A 15,111-nucleotide genomic window follows, 5' to 3' on the forward strand; every position below is an offset into this window, starting at 1 on the left:
GAACTCCAGTGCCCGAAAATTAGCCCGACTCTCCGCAGGGGAGGATACTGACTAGTATTTAAGTAGCGTGGGTCATAGTATAAAATACCAAGCGGACGAATCTACGGTGTTAGGTACGAAAATTTTCAAGAACTACTTGGGTGTTAATAAAAATCGCCCAATCGACCAGGAACAAGGCACCTTATAGGGCACAAACGCTACTACTTATTTTTATCAGCAACGGAAAGAAATAGTCTTTCAAATATTTAATTAAAAAAACAATGGAAAAGATTACAAAAGTTGTTTACATTTGTTCATAAAGTGTTAGAACACAATGTGACGGATACTATTGTCGACGGTTTAAGGGGAGGGGGGGGGGAATCATGAACCCCATGTCCCTCCCCTTCTATCCGCTCCTGACTTCACGGCTTCAGCTCCGCAGTCTTAGATTTAAATCACATAGCCCGGTTTGCATTTTTTTTTAACTTTCATAATCTTATTTCACGAATACTTTATTTATCACTCGAAGTTACAGAGGTGTGAATTAGACTCAAGGAGCAAAAAAAAAAAAAAAAAAAAAAAAGAGGAAAATCGAGTATTCCGGTTTAAAAATAACCTCTAGGTACTTTCTAAAGGCCTAATTATGTTTTTCCAGAATGGTCAACGTTCTATACATTATTTCTCTACAACTTTTCCCGTTTTATTTGAGTTTTGCCTCCCTGGCAACACTGTGTCTTGGCTGCTAACACACGTTATTAGGTTCTGTTGTTCTTCCTAAAACTGTTTCTGCAGAACTGTGAGTGGTGTGAAGTATTTTTTCGTGCGTTTTTGCACTAGGACCACCAAAATAACCAATTTGTAAGTGATTTTCTGTCGCACTCTGGTTTCAGGGAAAAGTTTTAGTTTTCGTTTTCACATTTTCTCCTTCGAACATCGATTTTGGTGAATTTTTTGAAATAGGTCAGCTGCACTGGACACAACAAGAAAGCACTGGTTAGGTGTATGTTAGGCGAAAATAAGTTTTTACGAAGAGAAATTGCGAAACAACTTATTTATATATTTATCTATCTCTAATATTTCCTAGAACAATGTCAGCAGAATCAATTCTTCTGTCAAAAAAACATACCAGTTGTCTCGAAGGGGCTGGGAAAATGTGGAAAAAACAATGTCTCCAAGGATGGAAAAAAAATTTATTTGGATGGGCAAGGCCAAGGGAAGAGCAACTAGTAAGGACCTTTGGTAACAATCTGAAGCGTTATTTATGGTGTGGAGGTGAACCAAGCATTGGTCCGGCACCGACTCATCGCCAATGAGATGCCTGCTTGAAACCCACGCATGAAAGCCAAAATCACCCCAGTTATGGCAAATAAAAGGATTCAGTGTTCTCTTGAACATCTTTGGACCATCTTTGCCATAGCTGGGGTGATTTTCGCCTTCCTACGTCGACTTCAAGTAGGCACCTCATTGGCGATGAGTCGGTGCCGGACTAATGATGGGTTCGCCTCCACACCATAACGCTTTAGACTGTTACCAAGGTCCTTACTAGTTGCTCTTCCCTTGGCCTTGACCATCCGAATAAGTTTTCTTTCCATTGTTTTTTGCCACATTTTCCCAGCCTCTTAGAGACAACTGGTATGTTTTCTTTGAGAGAAACATTGATTCTGCTGACAGTTATATGGGAAATATTAAGTTTTTATACAATTTCTCTTTGTAAAAATGTATTTTGGTCTACCATACACATAATCAGTGATTTCTTGCATGAAGAGAGGTCACGCAGCTGACCCATTTCACAAAATTCACCAATGAATGAATGGAAAAATGTGAAAACGAACACTAAAACTGTTCCCTGAAACCAGTGTGCTACTCAAAATCACTTACAAACTGGTTATTTTTATTGTCCTAATACAAAAACACACGAAAAAATACTTCACACCACTCATAGCTCTGCCGAAACAGTTTTAGGAAGAATAACACATAATGGCGGGTGTTATCAGATAAGACTCAATGCTGCCAGGTATGAGAATCTAAAGTAAAACTGGAAATTTTGCAGGAAAAAAGTATAGGATACTTTGACCATTCTGTAAAACATAATTTGGCTTTTAGAAAGGATCTAGAGGTTATTTTCAAACCGAAACACTCGGCTTTCCTGTTTTTTGCTCCTTGAGTCTAATGAATTTCACACCTCTGTATGTTCTCCAATAATCTCAGTAATTCAATTATTGCAATCCTTATACAAACACCTTTTATTTTCAATGGAAACAAGGAACAATCGCACACAAAATAAAATATTATTTACGGATCATTTGAAGCCCGGACGTACCAACATTAAAATTAAGATGAATGCGTCTGCCAAGCAAGATATTGCCAGGAAGTGATAATTGATCTCGCAATTAATATTTCTTACGAGTAATTTCACTACAGTGTTTATTACCATAGATAACGATCGTAAGTTGGGAAACACTTGTCAACTACAAAAATGGGACTGTTTATGCGTGTCGTTTTAATAGGCAAACACTATGTTTTCTGATCATGGGTTTGAGCATCACAGGAGTATAATTTCAAGCACGTGTATCAATTTTCACTTATCTACGTACATTATTCCGTGTACAGTAAAACCTGTGAAGTTGACCACCTGTCTAAGTTGACCGCTTTTGTCAGGAACGGAATTAGTCCTATCTTATATAATGAAGGAAAACCTCTAATCTTGACCATCTGTCTATCTTGACCACTACTACACACCAGCTTTGGTTTGGAGTATTGTAAAAAACCCTTTGTAAGTTGACCACTAGGCAGAAGCATTAGATTGTACAATAGAAGTTTCATCAGTTATGCCTTAAATAAGTAAACAGACATTTTAGAAAAACCTATGAATATTTATGTTTCCATCGAAAAACATTGGGCTAATGTTAGGTCCCAGAAAATGCGCCAAACTTCAATAAGGAGTTACAGTCGACTCCCTCTACAACGCGATCCGACTTACGCGAAATGGCTATAACGCAATTTTTTCAACAGCAAAGAACTTTTGAGCTAGCGCGAATTCTTCGGCCGCAACATGAAAATTTTCAGAAGGGAACCGCGGGGTGTAAGTTTTTGTTTCCCCGTGAATGAACCTTCATCCCTTTAGCATCACTGAGAGCAGAAATACCCACACCGTACTAGTCTTTTATCGCTTATACAAGTAACTACTTCTCATTTTCCATTATTTTTTTCATTCTAAATGCGCAAGTTAACGAAATATAACGACACCTGAGAGCGTTGTTTCATTTAAAGTTTGTGAAGATAGAAAAAAAAAAAAAAAAGAGAGAACGTTTCTGACAATTTAAGAAAAGGTAAAGCTTCTCGAAAAGCTGAAGCTAAACCAAAAGACGCTTCGAAGGGTAGCACAAAATTAGGTATGACGGTATAAGTGAATCTTCCATACGCACAATAAAAAATCAAGAAAAATAAATCCATAAAAGTTCACCGAGTAATAGTATCCAAGCAAAATGCAAAAATTATGAAAATGGAAGCTTTTCTTTATTGTAAATTAAAGAAACCAGGAAGAGGAGTAATGCCATAGAGGGAAACTTTATAAAAGAACCAATGAAGCAACTGTATTTAAAAATATATTAGAATAACATTTTGATCACGCAGCATAAATCATCATCATTTTCACTTTTTTTAAGTTACGAATATCATTACTAAACCAACTGTACAGTACAACTCTAGGGCATTTGTTTTCCTTACTACATGCTATACGTACAGTACTGGTTTATTTTATGTCTTTCTTTCCCATTGATCATTGTTTTTGAACATCATAGCAGTATTTTATATTGAATAAAACGGTTTTTTTTAAATATAAATAAACATTCAGTTTTTTATTTAAGAAACAGTAATGGACAGTTAAGAAATGGTGTTTAACTGTTTAAGGTGGTGTTTACAAGTGTATAAAATGATTGGTTATGTTTATAAAAGTTTTTACACATACCCTTTTCCACAATGCGAAATTTCGACTTACGCGAGGGGTCTTCGAACTCATCCCCCGCGTAGTCGAGACTCGACTTTATTTTGTTGAAAAGTAGATTACCATGGTTACAAATGTACAAGAAAAAAAATCAAATGAAGAATTTGAGTCACTTTTGACTTGTTATGAATTTTTAGGAATTGTTATCAAATAAGTAGTTTTTCATAAGCAGAGGTATTTTTTATATGTATATATATTTTGATCGATTTACAGAAATTTTAAATTTGTATGATACTTTACGCGTTATGCTGGTAAATAAAAAAATAAAAATATATTCAAACAACATTTTTTCTTGTTTTAAAGTAATGTTAAACAGTGAAAGTGAATTTAAAGTATTCCAATTAATTAAAAATTGAATGCATAGGACAAAAAATGACAGGAAAAAAAGTTTTCATTACTACCCTCTATAAGTTGATAACCTGTCTAAGTTGACCTCCAAAGTACTGCACCGCAAGTGGTGAACTTACACAGGTTTCACTGTATTATTAAAGTTTTCAAATGTACACTCATTTTACGATCACACGGTATTTTCCTGTTTCACATATACAAGGTGATTGAAAAAGAAAGGTGGGATACAATCATATTGACTCAGATGTGAGGACTTTTCTGCAAGCGAGTAAAATATCATTAATGCATATTTTTTAGTCATTGGTGCATATTTTAAAACTGATAGCAGAAACAGCAGGGCGCTGCGAGCTGCGACGTGCGTCGCAGATTCTTGCGAAAGTCTGCAGACTATTTCTTAGTTGGAGAAAAAAATAATTTGAAGGGGAAGAAAATTTCAGTCAATGAAGATTAGTACCGTTAATTTTGGATACATAGACTCCACAGTTACCTTGTACTTGAATTAGCTTCTTATTTTAAAGTCTTTCTCGCTGCCGATTTAAATTTTACGGTTAATGTAATGTTGGTTTATCGTGCAGACTATTTTTTTATTTTTAATCTGCGTTTCAGACTGTTTAAAAAATTTGTGCTGCCGGCATTTTAAGTATTTCCTTTCTTTTTTGCATATTTCAATGATTTTTAGTGCCTAAATTTCGGGTTCAAGCCATGTATTATCTCCCCCCCCCCCCTCCAAAAAAAAAAAACTATTTTTATATACCGTCTTAAGCAGTCATTAATTGTAATTGCATTTATATTTTGCATTGGAAAAATATTTTGTGCTTCAATAGAAGCAAACAGCAAATTACTCTTATCTTGAAATTTAAGTTATTGGAACGACAAGTGCGTCGTACTACCTAATTATGATATCGCTACATCAAGTACCTAAAATTGAACAACACAAACAACTATTGTATTTCAGTTCAGTCGAATAAGTTTCTCAATTATTTCCACGGGAATACGTGTGAGCTTTCTGTGTTTGTAAACAATTTTTCCAATTGCAGAATATTTTTACCAGCTCAATTCGTCTCACTTGATAGATTACCGTTCTGGTTAATCTCAAAAGTATACCAAGAACAAATTAGGAAATATATGTTTTTTGAGTTATTTATTCGAAATGTGTTTTTTTCAATGCCTGCAAGTAAGTTGATCGGACTAACAAGGATTTATTAGATTTTTTGTTGTTGGCTTTATTATTGCTTAATGACTTTTCTTGGATGGTGAGTAAAATTGAAATACGTGATACCGGAAAAAACTATTTTAAAATTAAAATACGTGATACAGAAAAAACAGATTTTTAAATTAAAAATATCCCGGAAATCGAAAGAACAGATTTTAAAATTAAAAAGATACGTAATATCGAAAGAACAAATTAAAAAAAAAAATGCGTGATATATTGAAAGAACAGATTTGAAAATTAAAATACATGATATCGAAGGAACAAATTTTGAAATTAAAACACGTGACATCGAAAAAAAATATTTAAAATTAATATACGTGATATCAAAAAGAACATACTTTAAAAGTAAATTACATGTTTTCGTAAGAACAGATTTCGGTTAAAATGAAAAGGAACTTATTTCATAATTAGCTGCGAGAAAGTGGTCATTGGAGACACATTGCTTAGCGTCTCACTATGAAATTTATGTAACATTCAACATGGGTGCCCACCCCTAAGAGCAAGGGCTTACCCCCTAAACATCGCGAAGACCTCCCCCAAAAGCACGAGCTCCCCACAGGAAAATTACCTCTCAAAACACCTATAAAAATTTCAATGGTGTAGTCTGCGCTGTGATCCCCCCTAGGTGTGAACCCCTGCATTCAAACAAAACGAATATGCGTAAAATATTTCAATGAAGAAATGAGAAGTGAATAATAGTTTGATAAAATTGTAAATTAGTTGCGTCATTTAGCTTGAAAATTAATATTTATGTTGTCCTGCCGAAGAGATGGGGGGAAGGGAGGGTTGAGGAAATATAACCCATTTTTCCTTCTCTGAAGTAGACAAGAAAATGACCGGCTCCGACTCTGGAGAATTTTAGGGACTCCAGCTGAGATTCCGACTCTGGGAATTTTAGAGGCTTCTTCTCCGACTCTGGAAATTTTGCAGCCTCCGACTCTGGGAATTTTGAAGACTTCAGCTCCGATTTTGACACTGAGAATTTTGAAAACTCCAGCTCAGATTCCAACTCTGGGAATTTTAAAAATTCCAGCTCAAATTCCAACTCTGGGAATTTTAGAGACACCAGCTCCATTAACTCGATTTCCACTCCGCAGCCCTGGTTCCAAGGTCAACGTGTATGGAGTGCTGTGAGGATGGCCACTTTTCCGCCACTTTTAAATTATTCCCAGTTTGCATGACAATTTTTCGATTATCCTTCCGTGTTAACTCGAACATTGACATAATAGGGCCTTTTTCAAAATTTTAAAAGTTTTTTTTTTTTTTTTTTCTGGAATGGCATGCTTAAAAACATAGAGTCTGACCATTTTAAAAATAATTTCACAAAATTTATTATTTTTTAACGGTTATTTTTCTCAGTGCGCAGATTCAATTTCATTTTTTACGCTTCTGCACATGACATCACACGTTATGAGATGCCATTCACTGATGCCATTAGCACAGAGCGCAATATTTAATTCACTTCTTTACTTACATGAACTGGCAACGATATGGTTGATAGCAAGTGTAGAGTGCGATATTTAATTCGCTTCTTGTTTATCATATCATGAAAACGCGATAGACAGCAAGCGTAAGCATTCAGCGACCCAGTGGAGTAGCGCGCCAAAGTTCATCACCTGTGACCGTCCTAAAGATTATTCCTCATTTGAAAAATCGGACATTTTAAAAAATTGAGTAAAATGAAATAAAAATTTTGAAGATAAAAGTTTTTCCTCGCTCCATGCTTTTTTTTTTTTTTTTTTTGCTTATTCTATTAGCTTCAGTGACTAAAAGTAGTACTTTTGACTGATGAAAACAAGCTCATTATCAAGAGTTCATTGAAAAAATATTAGTTGAGCACTACCCTCCCGTAAACGATCGAATCTTAGCACCATACCGATTTCTCAGAGCTAGTCTCGAATTCTAAATCCAGACACTGGATAATCGATTTTTCATATAGCGAAGTTTTCGACCTTCATTTTTCCTCCGAAGGTCAAACAACTCACCATCGGTCAAACAACCTTTTGCAGCTCAGCTGATTGCCTGATGTTTCAAAGAGTGTCTCACATAGAAAACAATGCACGCATGAGTGTCAGCTGCCATTAGGAGACACGAAGTTTTGAAGGAACAGGAAAAGAAGATTATGTACCGCTCTAGTGGAGTCGGTTCGACAAATTTTAAAACCAATTCAGCCCACAAGAAGAATTTTATTGCTTTCAAATATAGGGATCAAGGGAGCCCATATGCAAAATTTTAAGGGGGGGGGCTCAGATATTTCCCCCATGGTTTATTAGGATATCTTTCCCATAGAAACCGATTTCAGTACAGATTAGAGTTATTAATATTTTATTTTTAATAACTTATTCATTAATTGCTGGAGAAGAAATGTTTTTATATTTTTGCAAAGAAAAAAGTACTAAACACAAGAAAGTTCTAATTTCAAGGGGGGGGGCTTGAGCCTTCCCCCGCCTCCCATATATGGGGGCCTTTGATAAGGATTCTTCTCATCAAAGCCTATATTTGAATATTTTAGCAGGTTTGTTTAGTCGGGATCGAAGAGTCTGAGTAATTTTGGGGTAAAGAAGTCGGAGTCAGAGGTTTAAAATTTCAAGAGGCGGAGTCGGTCATTTCCCTCCACAGGTCCGGATTTCCGGAAGTAATGGAAGTAAGATTTTTCTAGCCAGATGCCAAAATGTATTAAGAAGCTATGAAAGAAAAATGTCTGAACGATACAAATATTTTATTATATAGTTATCCAGTTTCATTTCATACTGATTACAGCAAAATTAATTTCAAATGACTGATTTTGATTTAACTTTCTTCCATGTTTGTTTAGTATTGAGCCGAAATAGTATCTCTGTATGTGTGATCACAAAGCATTTCTTAATGCAGTTTAGGCAACTTTTGAAAAAATTACGTGTGTAGGCGTTATTCAATACATAAAATTCTTATTGTTTTTTTTAAATGTACCTTAACACTGAACTATGTGAATAATAAAAATTTTGCGTCATTTCAATGAAGCAGTTGCGTTACCCTCAGCTGTTTCTGAGACAGGGACTTCATGTGCTCTTGAAATTATGAAACAATTATTGTGAAAATAGTTAAGAGCAAGTCAAAAATGTGAACTAATTATCGAAAGTTATATTGATGCGGAAGTGCCAGAAAGTCAATCTTATATTGCATTTTTTTTAAACTTTATTTTTTTAATCATATCTATGTTCAAAATCTGTAGAAAAAATGGCTATGAAATATCTATAAAGAAAATGTTTATCATGATAAAAACAGCACAATTGTTCAATTCAACAAGGAAAAAAAAAATCAGTAAGTTACCGCCGAATAGCCAGGGTTAAGGCAGAAATACATGAAATACACCGCCAGCTCCGTCATTCCAGCCGAGGACTGCAGTTTCGTGCTTATTAGTACTCATCAGCCCGACATAGGAAGTGACTGAGCTGGAGGTGAAAACCTCTTAAGGAAGCCAAGAGTGCCGAACAAGCTGGTAGCTAATATAGAATTGGCACTGACCAGACGAGTGACCGAAGCAATAGTTCGGTTCAACTCTAAGATTGAAGGCAAGGCATGGTATTTTCAGTAACTTACCACCCCATAGAGAGGGCTAAAGCAGAAATACACCGCTCTCTCAGTCATTCCAGCTGAGGACTGCAGTCTCGTGCTTATTAACCTTTAACTCAGTCACTTCCTATGCCAGGCTGATGAGTGCTAATGAGCACGAAACTGCAGTCCTCGACTGGAATGACTGAGCTGGCGGTGTATTTCATGTAAGAAAAAATTGTTCTCATTTTACAATTTTATGTGGAATTAGTGTTTACAGTTACGTGTACTTTGTTTAAAAATCCTCGTTTGTTCGAGAAGAGCGTGAGAAAAAGGTTCTTTTTTGAATAACAATTCTAATTACACCAAGAATAACTTATCGAGAAATAATTACAACCAGCAATATGCCGCGCATTTTCACTATAATTTAGCAGAAATAGACCACATAGTAAACTTTAGCATGAACAAAACCAATTACTAATATTTTTTACGGACAGGCGTCAGGGCAGGGGTGCTGCGTAGAGGGGGTGCGCCGTAGTCCTTGAAGGGGAGGGTGGACGCACACCCGACAGGCATCATTGTATCATTAAAAAACTCAACACATGATATTTTTTGACGCTTATAGCTTTTTAAAAGCACAAAATAATCCACAAAAGTTTCTTATTTTATGCCGTATTTGAAGTGTGAAGTTGTGCAAAATGAGTTGGGAATGGCTGAGATTTGGTTCAGATATTTTGTTTATAAAAAAGTAATAAGTTTTATTAGTTACGATTAGTCAGTCCTTCTTTCTTTAAATAACTTTTTTTTCTTTTTATAACTTTTTTTGAGTTTGATAACCTATTTTAATAAATATAGTATTTTAACACAGAATCGTGAATTAATTGAATTGCAGAAAAAATGTTTCAATCTCTTTTTTACAAATAAATTACCAAAAAAGTATACTATATGATTTAAGGAATCATTTTGGAATTTATAAAATGTACTTTAAGTAAAAAATATACCTAAATATGCATACATTTTGTTCAAAGAAAGATAAATAAATAGAAACAGTTTCACCTACATACGACAGTTATTGCAAGGAAAAAAATAAAAGCGTTTCAGTCGGTGAAAATACGATCAAAATGTTGCAACAAATTACGATTTTTTGAATTGTTAGAAATAATTGTGAAGGCTATGGTACACTTTTTAGAATCCTAAGTTTAAACAATATTTATTTGCAAAATTCACATTTGTCACAACATTATTTACAGTATCTATTGCGTAAATCTTCGCAATCAAACTATGAGTTACGGTTTTAATTGCAAAAAAAAAAGTCCTTTTGAATAAAGGTGACTTTTTGTAATCCCTCCGTACGGTCGAGGTCTTACCATTTAATAAATAATTTTTCAATGCAGCTGTTTTACACTATTACAGATAACCGCTATCTTACAAATGATAAACTGTTTTATCCTTTATACAAATGGCATCTCCAGTCATTTATATTAGCATAAATTTACATATATTATAATTATGATAGTAGGACATGTTATTTTGTGCAAGCCTATCATTTAAGGGGTCGGAGGAGGGAAAAAAATAATGTTTTTACATATGAGTGGGCGTAGTTCTTGTTATTTTCCAAATAAAATTTGCACTGAGAATTCACCCTTTGTCCCCTCTCTGGAAAGATTTTAAATGACAGGCTAGGATTTGTGTAACAAAAAGTAATATTACAATGGATTTTTGGCATGTTTTTACACTATATCAGCTTTCTTGTCTTTATACTGTTTTAGTAAATATCAGTTGCTATACATTGTGCAAAAGAAATGATTGATATATTAAATCAATACTTTTCTTAAAAAATTACTATTTAATTTTTAAAAGAAATTAAATACCTATTTTTACGGAAAATATTCAGGAAAAAGCATTTTTGATAGTATTAATCAAAGTATTGTTCTAGAAATATCGTTATACATTAGCCGGAATACTTAGAATATCGTATAGTAGTAAGGAAAAAGTTCAAGTGTTTTAAATCATATAGATGGCGAACCTGTGACGTTCGAAAATGTTTTACACATTAAGGGGCGCACCGAGCTTCACTTTTTGGGAGGGCGGAAATTCTCGATTTTCCGAATGGAACTCCAAATTTTGCCGTGAGAAGCGGCGATTGGGACCGAAAAGGGGGGGGGGGGGGGGAGGGGGCGGAAAAAAATGACAACTTAAAACTAGGATTTTTATAAAGGTGAAAGGAAAAGGATAAAAAAAAAAGGACAAAATTTTGCTAAGGCTAGTTTTGAGAGCATATGAGTGGTAATTGATGCAAATCTAATAGCTTAATTCACGTTTTTCTCAAGACTTTGATGAATTACGTATGTAATAACTTTCCCCAAGGAAGCATTTAGACATGAATTACAGTTACATTATTTACCCCAAAGTATTTTGAGATGTCACAAACACCTGGTAATAGTTTTATTAAGCAACGATGGCTTGTTTAAGTAAAACAATTGATTTACTAATGTCTAAACAATGAATACATAAACTAAAAGCTACTGATCGTACTAAATAATGTTTCGAAAAAAAAAATATATACCAAACATATACAAAGTAAAACAATTATGATCTGAAAAGTTTTGACATTTCTGCTTTTTTTTTTTAATTAGCACCTCCCCCCCCCCGAATCGCCGCCACTGTACCGATTGATGATAATTTAGCTGAATAGAACTCTTATATTTGCCAAATGATAAAAATTTATTCGAATCTTCAGACGAAATTTGCCGGAAAAATAAAAAATTCCGGGTGGTCTCAGTGGCTTCCCGTGGCTCACTCCTCCGGCTTTGTCAGTTATTTATTATTTACTATGTATTTTACGTTTCTGTTGTAGTACAAAAAATTAGTTTTCTGTAAAATAAAGCACTATTTACAATAGATTTTTAGAAAGAAAATTGAAGAATTCAGAAAAATACAGTATAATCATGTTAAGTCACAAATTTAACATGAGCTTCATTATATAACACATCCATTTCGTAAATATTCACACGAAGCCGGAAACATTCTTAAATTGTAGAGAGTAAAAGTGATGAAACAAAATTGTAAATGACATACCTGTGTTCCGTTTCCAAGCAGGGTTCTAATTCCATATTGTCTGCGGCGTTTTAGCAGGAAAAAATGGAGAATTGTCAAAGGTTTTAAATCACAACGCTCTACCTTTCAATGCCAATAAAATTTCTCTCTGCTTCCCCATTACTTTTTCCAGTTCGCTTTGTCCCCAAATGTTCGGAAAGGCTTGTGAATGAATGACCACGTAAACCACGTACCGATTCGATGCAACTGGGGGTTGTCACGTTTGAAGTAAGTCGCCAAGTTGGCGGAGTTACACATTTTGGAAAGGAAATTATAGGACCGTACCGATAAAATGAGTTAACGTAAAACAGTTGCAGATTTATCATCAGGGGAGCACCGAACTTAAATTTTCGGGAAGGGAAAATTTTCAATTTGCCGAATGAAACTCCAAGTTTTGTCGAATGATAAAGCACGGGTATGCACACATAAGTACATCTAATGAAAAGGGACATTCTGGTACTTAAAAAAGTTTAATATTGCAATTATGCCTGAAAACTTGCTGAATCGTCAGGCAAAGTTGACCAAATAAGGATATTTTTGTTAAGTCACAATGACCTCCATCGGGGCCTGTTTACCGTTTTGCAAATGTCGCGATTTCAACCCCCACGACATTAGAGCCGCGAAGGGCGGTGCACAATGTCTGTTTCTCAAATTCTTATTTTAAAAAATGTTTAACTAAGCTCCCAAATCTGAAAATGTGTCACTGAACTCGAATGTAGTTCAAGAAATTGATAGATATTAAGCGGATTCTTTTCTTAAGCGGTCAAGTCAGGTAAGAATGTTCAAATACTGTAATGTTGACTTAAAACAGGTACTTTGAAAAAAGATATGTTTTAATTTAAAAAAACAAACAAATGAAAAAAAGAGTGATCATAATTTTATTAGTGTTGTTAATTAGTTATTGCTATTATCATTATTCTTGTTATTGCTAATTTTTGAATTTAATTACACCTTTGGCTGCAGTCGTTACTACAAATGCCTTTTTTGTAATTTTTTGTAATTTTTTTTCATTTATTATTATTTTTTAATTATTATCAACGCTTCCTTTTTTTTAAATTTTCAATCGAAATGCTTTACAATACGTGAAGCGGTGCAGAAACATGACGGGGAAATTTGCTAAAAAATTGTAACATTTGTTGAGGTAAGGAGAACCAAACGCAACAGCATGTAACAGTTTCTGAACATCAACACAAATAACATAAATAAAATTTCAACTACGTATGTCAGGTATCAACTTACGTTACTAACTATATTGCCGCGGCCTGGTAAAAGGCAGTAACTGCAAATTTTTCATTTTTCATTTCTTTGCATTTTTTGTGGTCTATTTTACTTAAGCTATATTGTACAAGCTAGCTTATTTGATTTTTGCTGGGGGGAAAAAAGCGTCTAATTCCAGCAGTTCCCTATTGTTAGCATTGAATTTAAATGCGTTTCTTCAAATGTCTCGAAAACTGATTTCTGCAGATACAGCCGCTTACCTCACGGCAGTATAACATGATATGTCCAACTTCAATAGTTGTTCTTTGAAAGAGATTAGCTTGTAGTAGTTACTGCAGTCAATAATCGAATACTTTTATTATATTTTCCAACGACAAAGGTTGGCTTATTCTTTAAGCCTCTTTTTGGTCAGTATCATGTTTGATACACGCTCCTGTTGAAGATTAAAAAATTAAAGAAAATAAAAATAAATCCTTATTTAGGACATACTGAGTTGAGGAGGAATATAGAAATAATGAGTTGATTTTGGGAGGGAACAAGGGTGCAGCGGGGGGGGGGGGAGCTAGGGGAAGGCTAAGGGGTCATGACCCCCCTCCCACCAAACCGTCGATAATATTATCCATTTAATGTGTTCAAATACTCTATGAATAAGATGTAAACTGTTTCAGTAATCTTCTCAATTCATTGATTATTTTTTAAAGGTAAATATTTGAAATTCTACTTCCTACCATTGCTCATTAAATTAATTTGTAACGTTTATGACCTAGGAGGTGCCTTATTCCTGGCTGATTTGGAGTTTTTTTACTGACACCCAAGCAGTTTCAGAAATTTTTCTTACCCGAAATCCCATATTCTTCTGTCCTTAAACCAAAGGTGCCCACCTAGGGGGGGGGGGGGGGCATGACGCAAATTGCGACATTGAAATTTTTAGGAGGGGTTGTTTTGAGGAGTATTTTTCTCATTTTTGGAGGGGCTCTTGTTTTTTGGGAGGAGGGGGTGTATCCGCGATACTGAGGGGGTGCACCTTTGCCCTTAGGGGGGTACCCCCGCGTTAAACGGTAATATGTATCCGCCCCAGCATGCAAGGACTGAATGACCCGCCCATCCCCTTCCGAAGGTACGTTCTGGCACATCTCTAGTGTGCGGGAATTATTAGTGAGCGAATTAACGGCATTACGCACAAATCGCAAAAAGTATTGTTCATGCATGGCTTGGGATAGCAACAAGGAACACGTGTCAGCAGCAGTGTTGGGCATTAATCAACTAAATCCTCTATCGACTAAAGTAATCTGACTCCCATTTAGTTCAGACTAATATTTTAAAAATTTAATTCAATTGCAGACAAAGATTAACGTTAGTTTAAACTAACTCGTTAGTTGACTAAAAAAACTAATTTAGTTCAGATTGATTTAGTTCAGATTAAATTAATCAGATTGAATTTAATCAAACTAATTTAATCAGATTGATTTAGTCAACTAAAGTAATCAGATTAAATTTCGTCAGATTAAAATTTATACTAAATCTAATCAGATTGAAATATATCTACACTGTTAAAACTACAGATTGCGTTTGGATTCTTTAAGGGGTTCCTTTCTCTTCTCCCCCCCCCCAATGAATATTAAGTAGCTCCTAATGTGTTACGAGGGGGGGGCATTGGGGGGTTGGGGGGGCTGCCCCCCTTACCGATTTAAGACCTTAAAAAATCAATAATTTTTAATAACAT

General features: G+C 34.9%; 1 protein-coding gene across 1 annotated transcript in view; it reads right to left on the reverse strand.

The window, feature by feature from the left end:
* The window catches only part of LOC129216676 (monocarboxylate transporter 13-like), a 30,211-nt gene extending 17,922 nt beyond the window's left edge, over positions 1-12,289 (reverse strand). The window contains exon 1 of the mRNA XM_054850892.1: positions 12,153-12,289. Coding sequence (XP_054706867.1) covers positions 12,153-12,187 — 35 coding nt within the window. The 5' untranslated portion in view covers positions 12,188-12,289. The remainder of the gene's footprint in view (positions 1-12,152) is intronic.
* Positions 12,290-15,111: the final 2,822 nt, after the last annotated feature.

Source organism: Uloborus diversus, chromosome 2 (assembly GCF_026930045.1).
Source record: "Uloborus diversus isolate 005 chromosome 2, Udiv.v.3.1, whole genome shotgun sequence".
Taxonomy (NCBI): domain Eukaryota; kingdom Metazoa; phylum Arthropoda; class Arachnida; order Araneae; family Uloboridae; genus Uloborus; species Uloborus diversus.